The sequence below is a fragment of the Protomyctophum bolini genome (genome assembly GCF_963924005.1).
Source record: "Protomyctophum bolini genome assembly, chromosome: 6".
In the NCBI taxonomy this organism is placed as follows: Eukaryota; Metazoa; Chordata; class Actinopteri; order Myctophiformes; family Myctophidae; genus Protomyctophum; species Protomyctophum bolini.
Genome location: NC_137867.1, coordinates 23,087,948 through 23,102,326, shown reverse-complemented (window position 1 = coordinate 23,102,326; position 14,379 = coordinate 23,087,948). Strand labels below are relative to the sequence as shown.

The 14,379-nt window shown below is 41.8% G+C and overlaps 1 protein-coding gene across 1 annotated transcript; it reads left to right on the top strand.

The window, feature by feature from the left end:
- Positions 1–4,199: 4,199 nt before the first annotated feature.
- wdr31 (WD repeat domain 31) lies at positions 4,200–14,084 on the top strand (the record flags this gene model as incomplete). The annotated part of the gene is made up of 10 exons (XM_080765381.1): positions 4,200–4,415; positions 8,629–8,677; positions 9,046–9,178; positions 9,894–9,968; positions 10,128–10,272; positions 10,788–10,888; positions 11,908–11,975; positions 12,197–12,338; positions 13,595–13,757; positions 13,882–14,084. The coding sequence occupies exons 2-10, from the start codon at positions 8,631–8,633 to the stop codon at positions 14,082–14,084; spliced, it is 1,077 nt and encodes a 358-aa protein (XP_080621507.1). The 5' UTR covers positions 4,200–4,415; positions 8,629–8,630.
- Between the last annotated feature and the right edge of the window lie 295 nt (positions 14,085–14,379).

Here is a 14,379-nt window from a genome sequence, read left to right as displayed (position 1 = left end):
AGACAACAAAGTGTGACAGTCAACACTATAATTGATTATTTTAAGACTAATTTCCGGACCATTTCTGATTTACCTACTTTGAACTGGCCTATTAACATTTTTATAGACCTGGTTGCTTGTTTCACTCTCACATCCACGATATGTGGCAACCCTGGTCCCTGTTTGTTTTGGTTTGGTTTGCGTGTGGATGTTGTTTTGTGTTGCTTTAGCATCTTTAGCACAGTATCTATCACAGGGTGCAGCAGCTGCTGCTGTCATGAAAACGCAAGTTTCTGTCCCAGAAGCTCACGTTAGGTCTGCGCACACTGTACGTTGCTATGGCAAGCTGTCATCAAATGCTGCTAACGTTGTGGTCAGCACTGTTAGCATGTGTGCTATCAGGCAAAAGCTGAGATAGATATAAAACTACTGGCCAAAATGTCATACAAAACACAACCCCTCAAATCGGAATGTGATTGTGACCTACAGACCATCATGATTTGCTTGCTGGACCTATAAATAATTTATTTGCATTAAATTGCCACTCGCCTTAGCCTGCATGCCTATTCCTGTGTGTCTCTGTGTGTGTGTGTGTGTGTGTGTGTGTGTGCGCGTGTGCGCAAGACAGACGTGCGTGTGTGTGCAGGCTGAGAGCTGCTGACTGTGATTGACGTGTGAGCTAGATAAATCAGTGAGAGTTGGAAAAAGCGCACGCAGAGCCAACTCGCAGGCAGTGCCTCAGGCCAGATGCCTGAGAATCGGCACAGGATTCTCTGGGTCACCAGTGTTGGTGTGACACACACGGCTTCCACATTTAGCTTCATACTGGGTGAAAGTGGCGTTCCAAAAATTATTTTTCCCCTCGGAATTCTTATTCACAATGAGATGGAGTTGAGGTGTTTGTGTTTGCTTGCTGGAGCTATAATTAATGTATTTGCATTAAATGTCCACTCGCGCATCGAAGTAAAAAGCAAGATGGCCGATTGTGAGACTGAAAAGTAGCTGTGGGGGCGGGCCTGGAGGGCCTATGAGAACACGGAGCAGTGTTGCCAGGTTTGCGAATTGTAAGCGAGTTGTAGTGTGTGCAAGTAGCCTGGTTAAAAGGGCTTGTTTCTGCCGCTGTTGGGGCAACAGAACATGTCGACCAGTTTCTGTCAACCAAAAGCCACGTGACCAACTCCACAATTGTTAAATTAGATATAGCTGTTTGTAAATTGTAATATTACAATTCATGTCATACTCATAATAACCCGATCTGCCTTTTGTTATTTTCTGCCAGAACTTCAAATATCATGAATACCAAATACCCTGTGCTAGATAATGTATGTTGTCAAATATAAAAGTTCACAACTGACGTCATCAGCAAATCCCTATATTACCATATTAAGTACACAGAACATGGTTAAATCTGTTAAGCTGTTGTTATGCAGTGTTATCTGTTGTTTTGTGAAGCATTTTAGCTTCAACGTCATTATCAAATTCACATCTGGATATTAACAGACATGTGGTCTTAAAATGTTGACATTGCTTATCAAATTCCTGGGCACCAGAGACCACTTACATGTTTTTGCCAGATAAGATAAGAAGCTTATAAGAATATTAGCCTGTATTTTAAACATTATACAATAATCTTACCCCTCACAAAATGTCCAGGGGGGAAATGAATGACCAATTCCAAATTTGTTTTACACCTACCCTTCATTTTTGTGGTCAAAATGATCTAAATGCATTGAAAGAAAGAGACAAATTCCTTTTATGTATAGCCTGCTCTTTAAGTCAGTGCTCAGACCTTCAGTATAACGTTGTTATACTGAATGTTGTGTGTTGGGCACTTGGGCTAACAACCAGCCAGGCCACTGGCCACTCCTCCCATACTTACTTAAAACTTAAAAATGGAAATGGTCTCACCCAAACGAGCTGTGGTACTATTGGAGTGTAAAGTATACCAATTTAATAGCATCATAAAAGAGTTATAGTTTGTGGGCTTTGGGCAGACTTGCCGTACACTCCCTCAACAGTGTATAGATGCATGGTATGTTGTGCCACAAAGGCAGCTATGAGTGAGGACTATTAATAGCCAGGGAAAAGCATTTTTTATCAAGTGTGTTTGGTTTGCTGAAATGTGTAACTTAAGCACTCTCCAAAGAGTATAAATTACATATATTCATATATGTGTATGTACGTACGTACACACACACACACACACACACACACACACACACACACACACACACACACACACACACACACACACACACACACACACACACACACACACACACACACATGCACACACTATACCAGTTAGAAGCGAGCACGCATCTGCCTGGGTGACGGCAGACTGCTAGGCGAGCGCTGGCGCTTTAGCATGGGGGGGTCAGATCAACATATGGAATGTCAGAACAGGTCAGCTCCATATATGGAGATCTAAGGGTGGCAGTGGGGGCAGTGTCTTGAGTGTACAGGGTTTGATGAGGTCTGGCAATATTATGGAGCGTGTCTTAGTGTACAGGGTTTGATGAGGTCAGATCAACATAATGTAAACCTATGTTGATCTGTAATTCACATGTATACCTTTGTTTTTCTTTTCCTGAAATTCTGGTGTATTGTGATGTTTTTGATGAGGGCTGGGCCTTAATTCTCGGGCCTGTTGAGAACTCTAGTTTTCGCCAGCTGCACTAATGGATTTGGGCCGGGCCCGTCTAGAGTTTTAATGGACAGGTATCAGTCAAAAGGGAGACATCGAAGAGGAAGGACAGGTGGGATAGGATCAACATAATTATGGAATGTCAGAACAGGTCAGCTCCATATGGAGATCTAAGGGTTTGAGGTCAGTTGCTGGCCGGCACCGGCTCCATGGAGATCTAGGTGATGATCCAGTCTTCTCCTAGTCTTCTCCTACTATCCAGGGTTTGATGAGATCAGTGTCATGATCTTTCACCAGAGGGAGCTCAACAAACCATGTGCAACCCAGATTTGGCACAAACAAGGGACTAAATTAATTTTGCTCCTATGCCACCAAAATGTGGAACAGCCACCAACGGCCATTAAGACATGCGAATCCCTTAACTCCATAACCGCTCCCAAAGTGCACCTACGGACGGCTGAAATTCCAAACTGGCCCCCGTAAAATCTGAATCCCCCACCCACCCCTTATATTTCAAATATGTTTTCTTCCCCTTTTTACCTCTTCTATGATGATTTCCTGTTTTTGGCTATATAGAAGTGTATATTTGTACGTCTCTAAATGTTATGATGAATTGAACATGGTGGACCCTAATGTTCGTACATGTCACGAGGTGTGATGTCATGATGTGTGACCATATATGGAGGCATGACCGACCGGCCGACTGGTTTTCATAGTAAACTGCGACCTACAGTCGCAATTAGATTCTGTTTGAGTTTGACTGATACATCACATTGAGGACATACAGTGGATGAAAGTAACTTATTTTGTACAACATGTGATCTTTAGCTTGGAATTAAAGTAATACAAAAATAGTAAAATGGTGCCATCAGAATGAATGCTATGGTGTCCTGGGATATGTCTGATTTGTCCTAGATTTGCTGCCTTGGGAGTCAACCTGTATCTGATATGGACCAAATCAACAAAGGGAACATCAGGATCTAGCAACAGGTTTAACACCATGTTATTCTGCTCTCCATAGTTTATTTAAGTTCAAGTTAGTTGAACATTCTTCTGTCAAATTGAACCCTTGCATATCCCTTAATTGAATTATTTACACAAAGGATGAAAAATGATGTAAAATAAAACAATGTTCTTGTTTCGTTGATCCATATCATATGTGTCATGAATCATGATGGTGCTGGTGTATCCTGGAAAAGCCAGCCTATCTCGAAAGGTCAAAACTAAGAGACAACTTCAATTTCAGTCTTGAACATTTTAGTGTAGTGTTTCAGATATGTCCAAAGAGGCAAGCAATCCAAAATATTAAAGATCAATAGACAAAATCCAGTGCAGTTTACAGTCATTTGGATATGGTCTACAATCTATTATATATTTGGACCAATTATACAAATGAGCATAATCAACTTGAGTCTTGAGGCCGCTAGCTTTTATTTTGAAGGAGAGACTCGTTTGGATCCTCTCCTGTTATGTGTCATGTGACCTCATTTTCGCTTAGTTACAGGGGAAGCGTCGCTAAGGAGAGGAAAGTAGGATGGGTCCTTTGCAGTTTGAACATAGTTATATCTACTGTTTGCCATTCTAACTTAAAAGGTAAATGCCGGTATATCTTCTCACCTTTTGGCAATGGCACCATCGCGGTTTTTCATTTGCACGTTTGGATTCGTACGATAATCGTTCGTTCATAATGTCTTTTGGCATGATGAGAGATAAAGAAAGATTAGTTAGCATGCTGCTAGCGAGCTAACCAACTCCCAACAACACAGCGACCACGCCTGCCCAGTGACAGGTGAGAAATCTAGTCGCTCATTCACTGCGGTTACCATTGCTGTTTGAAATGTTTATTGTAATATAGGCTAAGGACTTGGGTCATGGTAGTAGACATTTCGCAGCAGGTGTCTGCATGCATGTCCCTAATTCCTAATGATGCGGCTTTAATAGGATTTTAGCAGTCTCCTTTCCTGCTGCTTGGTTTGGATACTGGGAATTACATCAGACAAGGATGAAGGGGCTTATATGTGTCAATGTGTTTGTGCGGATGGTTCAACCTCAGTCGCCATTCATGTTGGTCTTATGCAATTAAGGTGTAATAAACATTTTGCAACAGGTGTTATTGCATGGTATGCAACGCATCTTAACCCTAAATTACTAAATGAAAATGATTAAACAAGAAGTATTCACATACTAAAGAACACATTGACAATCTAATAATCTAACCTAGCCTGAAACTAGACAAATCTGCCATTGCAAAAAAATAAAATTCCCTCTGCAGACATATGTGTATATTAGTCTGCATGCCAGGCTAGCTGCAACCTTGCCCGATTGTGTTAAATGGGTCAACAAGAACAATTAATTAATATTAACATTTTATGATGGGTACATTCGGAAATAGCGCGCTGTGCAATGGTAAATGGTGCATTTATATAGCGCCTTTATCCAAGGCGCTTTACATAGATTGTGCATTACATTCACCCATTCACACACCGATTGCGGTGGAAGCCATGCAAGGTACCAACCAGCACATCGGGAGCAATTTGGGGTTCAGTGTCTTTCCCAAGGACACTTCGACATGTACACAGGAGGAGCCGGGATTCGAACCGCTGACCCATGGATCATTGGACGAACTGCTCTACCTCCTGAGCCACAGCTGCCCCAGTATGCAAACTAATAGGCGAGTGCGCTCTGGTCCGGTGAGGTATTTCCTGACGCCCCCGATGTTTAGGACACGAGAAACACTTTCCTGGGGTTTTTTTTGTGTGTGTAATATGATTTTTTTAGATATTTTATTCATGGCGCCATGTTCATGTCCAAAAACCTGTCATGTGGTTTCACTTCCTTCCTGGACTACAAAGACACACCTCCATGTACCCTCCCCCCTCTCCACAAATTACATATATTCATATATATGTATGTGTACGTACACACACACACACACACACACACACACACACACACACACACACACACACACACACACACACACTATACCAGTAAGACGCCCTGAGGGCGAGAAGCGAGCACGCATCCGCCTGGGTGACGGCAGACTGCTAGGCGAGCGCTGGCGCTTTAGCATGGGGGGGTCAGATCAACATATGGAATGTCAGAACAGGTCAGCTCCATATATGGAGATCTAAAGGGGGCAGTGTCTTGAGTGTACAGGGTTTGATGAGGTCTGGCAATATTATGGAGCGTGTCTTAGTGTACAGGGTTTGATGAGGTCAGATCAACATAATGTAAACCTATGTTGATCTGTAATTCACATGTATACCTTTGTTTTTCTTTTCCTGAAATTCTGATGTATTGTGATGTTTTTGATGAGGGCTGGGCCTTAATTCTCGGGCCTGTTGAGAACTCTAGTTTTCGCCAGCTGTGTGACTGCAGTTTCTTCCATATATTGTATACAACAACTCTTTTATATTTCATTCATTTAAAATGTAATGTATAGCTTAGCAAATCACCTTAAACTCTTTCCAGGTACCCACGCCTGAACATCACACATCAACATTAGGCACACCAGTCAAAGCATGAGGATGCAGATGTAGATAAAAACAGTGGAACAATTTATTGTTGACAGATGTCAAATGCAGATGTTAATATAAACGATCAAGAAAACATCACTAAAGTATTTAATAACTAATAAACAAAGAAAAACTCATAACCAAAAATATATTTACTTAAACAATACAACTATACAAACTGTACAACGGTTAAAGACTCCACTCCAGCATGTATACTTGAAACAAATAAAAAAATAAGGTCAACTAGTTGAGGTGCAGGTCCGGATTAAAGACCTTTTGGTGCTCAGGGCTACGACCCGGTTTCGTGCCCCCTGTGACAGTGTTACAGCACAGATTTAGCCAGGGCCTATTTTCAAATCAAATCAATGACATTACATGCCGTCAGTACAAGTTCAAATGATAACAAAATAAAATTCAATAGCATAATAGAGGCAGCAATGATAATCACGTGATTTTGTCATTCAGAAGCTCTTTCTGTCTTTTTTTGAAATGCAAAGATTACAAAGAGCAACTTATTGTAGATGGCCGCTTACATTTTTAAAACGCTGTGGAGTGTCAGTATGAAGTAGTGATAATGCATACAGCTTCAGATCAGATGCATGAGCAGACTAAAAAGCAAGTGAGCTGTGGCGTTCTACAAGCATACTAGGGAATTTACTGTTTCTGATATATGTAAACGACATGACATCAGCTTGTGACTGCAACTTGTTCCTGTTTGCAGATGACTCAGCATTGCTGGTCTCGGACAGGAACAAACAGGTTGAAAAGGCCCTCAGTTCCGAGCTCGGTAGAATCTGCACCTGGCTCGCTGATAACAAACTATCTTTACACCTGGGAAAAACTGAATCCATTCTCTTTGGATCAAATAGTAATAGCACCTCTTGGTACCACAGCACCTCAAAGGCCCTTAAAACAAGGCTCCAGACTTCCCAGAACAAACTGGTCAGGCTACTATACTTGGCCTCACTCCCCGAACCCACCTGACCTCACCCCTGCCCATTTTGACAGGCTGTAATCTGGCTTGGGTTGACGACAGAGTACAGCATCTTGTAATGGGTCTGGTGCACAATATTCGCTACACCACCAAGATACCCATGTATAGTCTAAATACTTCCTTAATGTCAACGAAGTCCACACCCACAACACCAGATAGGAGTTCAACAAACCATGTGCAAACCAGATTTGGCAAAAACAAGGGACTTAAGTTTTTATGAGCCAATGAAAATTGCTGGTTTGTGAAGATTCTTCTTCTGCCTCTAATTCATACATGCAGTGTTATATGCTTGTTTCACTTTAGTTTACAGTATAGTAGAGGGTCATGCCAAATAGCACTGAAAGCGTACAAAGATAAGTTTGTACGTGAAAACACACTGTAGTAATGGATAAAGACATCCCCAAATACAGGACAGTTGTTACTGAAAATACTGAATGATGTTACTGTTTACAATGAAACAAATTACTGTGTCAAGATAGCTCAGTTGGTTGAGCTCTCGCCTTCAGACCACAAGGTTGTGTGTTCAAATCCGGGTACCGACAACATAGCCTGTCTTAGACAGAGTCTTATGTGTGCAGATTGTTCTTATTGCGTATTGTCTTCTTTCTTGGTCCCGCCTTATCGCTGCTTGCAGCTATATTATTTCTATTATTATAGATTATATTATTATTAGTATTATTATATTATTTTTGTACTTCTCTAAATGTTATGATGAATTGAACATGGTGGACCCTATTGTAAACAAGTGTAATGCTTTATGGTGTCGTCCACAGTTCTTTGTATTGAGTTGTGCTTGAAATGTACTGTAATTCTCCAAACTGTTAATACATTCTTCAATCAATCAAACTAGCGGATGAGACATGAGAGTCTTGAAAGTCAGGTACTACGGAGAAGCACGAGGCAGGCACAGGAATAGGATGGGGGAAAAACAAAAGTGTAGTTGTTAGGCGCTGCCACTGGTTTTGAGCTCCCCAGCGCTTGGTGCACCAGGCTGCAAGTGAGCCTGTTAGTGGTGGATATTGCTTGCAATCTCACGATAGATGTGTATCATGATACAAAGGCCACAATACAATATATCGATTATATGTTTATTAAAAAATAATGACCATGATGCACAAATACAATAAAACACTTTCAGGCTCACAGAGCCTTTAAATTAAAATAAAATGTCTAAACATCTTAACAAGGGGCCTGGGAAGGGAGTGCATTGCAACTTGCAAGGGGGGCTTTGATAACGTTAAACAGAGGTACGTTTGCCAACACTGATCACCCAAATACTTCATGCCGTTTATTGCCGTATCGATACAGCAGCCTCTCGATCGATTCACCTATCGCCCGGATTTTCGATCGATATATTGCCGTCCGAGTTGTGCCTATTAGGTTTGCGACTTCTTCACGCCCAAAATTGACCTGGACAGGGGAGAGAATTCCCCACAACCTTTTATCTTCCCTGATTGATTGTATTGTCCTTTCTCTATTTGGTTGCACAGACATGGGCAAACTTCAGAGCAAGTTCCGTAAGAGATCCGAACTTTACAGGTGAGAATGACTGTAATTATACACCAAGGCTTTACTTACTTGACTTTGTATTCATGCTGTATTGAAACTTCAAATACATTTATGATTTAATTTGGAATCATGAGACCATGTACAAAAGATACAAATATGATATATAATTAGTGTTTTCAGGATAATTAATAATGCATCTGAACAAATCTAGATTGTGTATACTGTTGATCTAAAACAAATATATACCACTATATACCTATCACTACAAAATAAAGAAAAAGGGTAAATGGAAGCTCTGCATGTGCACACATTTGCAATTTTGCATTCATGTAAGTTTATAGGTATAGGTGTTATATGTTGTTTGATTACTTAATGTGATAGATTGTTTTTCTGTTCAGAGCCTCTGGGGGAGATGGGCCAGATGGCTCTTCTGACAGTCAGGTGGTACAGTATGAGCCGGCCCATCAAGGATCCATCAACACTGTTATCAACCTCAGTCCAGATCTTTGTGTATCTGGAGGGAGTGACCAGGTTAGAGAAAAAAACCAACTAAAAACTAAACTAAACAGAAAACAAAACAGCAACCTATGTAAGAGGAGTTCACACCAGAATTCTTGATTCAAATCATGAATGACTTCATACTGACAGAGTTTGCCCTGGTTATCATCACAGACCTTTACATAATCGGAGCGAGTCAGTGGCCATTTTGCTCTTATGTCATATTCAAGTATGACGTAATAGCAAAAGGGTCACTCTGTGAATATGGCCAATAGTATGCTACAATAGTCTGTATTGTGCTGAGATATCTGTCTGAAGATATGTCTTTCTGTCTTTACAATTAAACACTATGCAAAACACTCTTGTAATGTCTCCCTCTGAAAGATCGAAATAAACTATTCATTCAAGCAACGGGTTCATATTGGAACAGAATCATACATTTGAAATCAGACATTACGGTGGCCTCATGTGAGTTAATAGGACACATTCCTTCAGTTTCCATGTTACCTGCAATATTTAGGGAATGTCGTTGTTTGATGTTAATCCGTTTAATTGTAAAATCGTGGTAACATTAGAAAATGCATTCAGTAGAGCAAAGACCTCTGCCAAGGTGGTGGCAGTTTAGAGATTAGAGATTAGAGACTGACAAAACAAGTAATAAACATAATGTTTGTGTATCCCTAGGCTGTGGTGGTGTATGACCGGAGACAAGGTGTAGGTAATAAACATAATGTTTGTGTATCCCTAGGCTGTGGTGGTGTATGACTGGAGACAAGGCAAAATGTGCCAGTCCTTCCAGGGCCACAATCGAGAGGTTACCAAGGTAATGTTTAGGGATATATGTGTGGACATAATATTAAAATGCTAGCGTGTTTAGAGATTTTACAAATTCGAGATGGATGGTGTCTTTTATAGTTTGTTATATTTCAGTGTGAATTTTCTCTTCAGTGTGAATGTTCTCTTCTCACCCATTATCTTATAGGTCCTGTGTTATCCAGGCAGTACATGGATCTTCAGTGCATCACGGGATAAAAGTATTTTGATGTGGGACTTAGACCAGGGGGATGAACCTATACAGGAATATTGTGGACATGAGCTGGTGGTCAACGGAATAGCTGTCAGCCCTGGTACAAACAAAAACTTGTATCTCCATAGTAATTGTTTTTCTTCCATAAATTAATGACCTATTTCACATTTCTTCCTATGACAGTGTGGCACAAAATAGTGAAATTAACAGATCTACAAGCTCACAGCAGGTTGCAAATTTGTGATTGCAATGTGGTGTTAGCTTGTAGATCTGCTAAATTCCCTATTTGTGAAGTTGTTATATAAGTTGTAATATAAGTCTGTAGATTTAACACATTTAACCACTCTTAGTAAACTAATACTTTGCCAAAAATAGCAGATTTAAAAACTTGTATATGTATGCTATTTTCGGTGAAAGTGCCCCCCAGAATAAGGATGTTAACCAATAAAATGTATTAACAAGAGCTTCTGACTAAATAACTACATTGAAAGTTGAAAGACAGATTATTATTATTTTATTTTATTTTCCTGTCACACTGACACTGTCATGGAAACCTTGTATGACCAAGACCGCATGTCAGTGCATTATTTATCATTGTTCTGGTCTGAATCTTAGATGGGAGGAAGCTGTGCAGTGGTTCCCGGGACAACTGCATGTGCCTGTGGGACATAGAATCTGCAGAGTGTGAACAGAAACACAACATATCCAGAAACCTGGTGAGAATTTTGTTTGTGTGTGTGTGTGTGTGTGTGCTTGTGCGTGTGTGCACGATATATTATTTTTTATATATTTATCCCACGATTTTGCAGGATTGTTTTTGTGGGATTTTTTTATCCCACAAACCCATTTTTCACCCAGTGTCATTATCTAATGTAATCCTGGGCGCTACACTTCCTCTGCCACCCTAGGGAGGGTAGCGGACTGACCTCATGCTTTGTTCTATGCATGAGGAGTCCAAGCTGCACATTTTTGGCCGGGGAAGGAACACGTGGGTGGAAGGAACACGTTATTCCGATCAGTTCCTTTTCCCTCCATCAGACGCCACGGCTGGCCAGGGGGAGGTAGCTGAGAGACCAGGATTCCTGCATGTTTTTGTGAGGGTACCTACCCTAGGGGACACGGGGAGAACATGCAAACTCCACACAGAAAGGCCCTTTCTCCAGCCCCGCCTCGGGTATGGGCACTGATGACGCAGAGGAGAGAATGCACCCACAGTGTCCCCAGCGGGAATCTAACCCAGGACCTTCTAGCTGTGAGGCGACAGCACTAGCGACTGTGCCACCGTCCCCACCCTGTTGCACGAGATATGCTTTTGACAAGAGAAGAGGAGGACAGCCCCAGAGCAGGTTTATGGATGCAGTGAGAGAAGACATGCAGGTGGCTGGACTGGAATGACCAAGGAAGATGCATAAAACAGAAGCATTTGGAAACAAATGATCCGCTGTGGCAGAGTCCTGATGGGAATTATTTTCAAAAATAGTGAAAATACTGTAGCTGATCTACAAGATCACGTGTGGCTTGTTGTCAGCTTGTAGATCAGCTATTTCCCCATTTTTGTATGGTATAAAATAGGACTTAATCAGACGTGGATTATAAATAAAACTTAAATTTTACTTCACGGTGATATATGTATTAAAAATATAAACAAATGCCCTTCATGATTATTTGAAAAGATTAATCAATAGAATAATCGCACAGCCCAAAACATTCCCATCTTTTTGTCCTGTCATTCCAGGTGACTCATGTGTGTTGGGTGCCAGACAGCTCTTCTATAGTACAGACCTCTGAGGATAAAACCATCAGGTAAAACTAGACCCAGTAGATCCCAGACTATCCCAGTTGAACTGATGTGATGTCTGGCCAGCATCTATCAATCTATTTATTGTTGTTTGACCAAATGAACCCTTGTGTCATTGGTCAATGACGTAGGGCTTAAAACATGTTTCAATGATCTACATCACACTGTCTTTCATAGTGATCCTTTTCTGTGCGAATGCATCTAATAATGTGTGTACTACATGCAGGGTGTGGGACAGTCGCACATGGCAAGTGACCAATACTTTCCCAGCCAAGCAGTACATTCAGACCCACTGTGATGTTTCTTCAAATGGCAACTATATGGTGTCCAGCAGCAATGGCTTTGGAGGCCAGGGCTGTGAGAGTACGGTAAGATGGGTGGAAATGTATGGGGTCTGAATAGATGTAGAGTTGTAGACAGACAATTCAGCTTTCAAATAGCTCTCACAATTACAATCTTGATATCCTGTTGAGTTAAAGTTGATCCCAGTGCAAAGTAAACACAAGGATCCCCCATTGAACATATTGTTGCTGTCGGCCGTGTCGGGTGAAAACCTTGTACATACAAACCAGCTATTTTTCAGGAAAAGTAATGGTAATTGCCAAAGTGCATCCAATGTAGTTATTATTTATTTGTTAAATATGTATAAAGTCCACAGACAGACTTAACCATCTCTATTTAGGGCATGTACTGTATAGGTAAAATAAATGAAAATGTTCAGAATTTCTAAATAACACATCTACAAGCTGTCATGTTGCAAGCTTGTAAATCGGCTATTTATATTATATTTATATTCCATCCATCCATCTTCAACCGCTTATCCGTAGTCGGGTCGCGGGGGCAACCACTCCACCAGAGTGCTCCAGACTTCCCTCTCCAGAGCAACATTAGTGACTTCCTCCTGGGGGTTCCCGAGACATTCCAAGGCCAGTGAGTCTATGTATTTCCAACTGCGCCTTGGTCTGCCCCGGGGTCTCCTCTCAGTGGGACGTGCCTCGAGGACCTCCCTAGGGAGACGCCGGGCCGAGAGGCATCCTAACCAGATGCCCGAACCACCTAAGCTGGCGAAGAAGCAGCGACTCTACTCAGAGTTTCTCTCGTGTGACTAAACTTCTCACCCTATCTCTAAGGGAAACGTCAGCCTCCCGTCAAATAAAACTAATTTCGTCCGCTTGTATTCTTGACCTTATTCTTGACCCACACATCGTGACCATAGGTGAGAGTAGGAACGAAGATTGCTCGGAAGACAGAGAGCTTCTGGCTCAACTCTCTTTTCGTCACAACAGGGCAATATTACTTTATGAAAAGACTTAAAAAGATGAAATATGGAGAGCAATGATATTCACACAGCCATCCATGTCATACTGGGGTTGGTGGTGGTGAAGACTTGTCATACCGGGGTTGGTGGTGGTGTGAAAATGGTCAATGGCATATTATCTTATGTTAAGGTGTGTGTGTGTGTGTGTGTGTGTGTGTGTGTGTGTGTGTGTGTGTGTGTGTGTGTGTGTGTGTGTGTGTGTGTGTGTGTGTGTGTGTGTGTGTGTGTGTGTGTGTGTGTGTGTGTGTGTGTGTGTGTGTGTGTGTGTGTGTGTGTGTGTGTGTGTGTGTGTGTGTGCATTTGTAGCTATGGGATCTGCGTCAGCCTGGCTGTAAGGTTGTGGAGTACAGAGGGCACCTCCAGACCACAGCCTGTTGTATGTTTATCGACCCCCTTCCTGGTGCCTCTCCCATGGTGGCAACCTCCTCCCATGACAGCTCCATTAAAATCTGGGACCAGAATACTGCAGGTAACAGAGAAGGAATAACACACACACACACACCCCTATATACAACATATATTTTGAAATGAATGTACATTATGTAAATATAATGTACTTGTCCTGACCTCTCGTTCACCTATTGTATCTCCAGTCTGCTTAGGAACGTTGACTCTGGATGGTGCTGGTCCATTGGTTTCTTTGGCCCCCAGCGACTCCACTAACCTGATATGTGCCAGTTTCAACACGGGTCTCCACCATATCCATTTGGCCCAGGGATCAGGTCAGGTTCAGGGATCTGGGACAGGTTTGGGTGGCACCTCTGGACTAGAAATTAAAGTGGTGTCACGCTTTTAAGAACACATGCCGACTCTGACCCAGCCTGGCCTGAGCACAACCAAAGCATCAGCATCGATGGATGTGGACGCCATCTCTATTATTTTATTTTCCTCAGATCTCATGGATTTTCATGACAATTCTTTTGAACAGTATACAGAGGAGTGACAGGAAAGAAAGGAGTGGCAAAAAGGGGTTGACACACAAAGGTAGCACTGGATAGAAACCCCAAGCCTAAATTATACTTTGTCATGTCATATGTGGTGGAACACACCCTAGCCAAGATTCTCAGCACTTTCTCATTCTCAGCCACCTC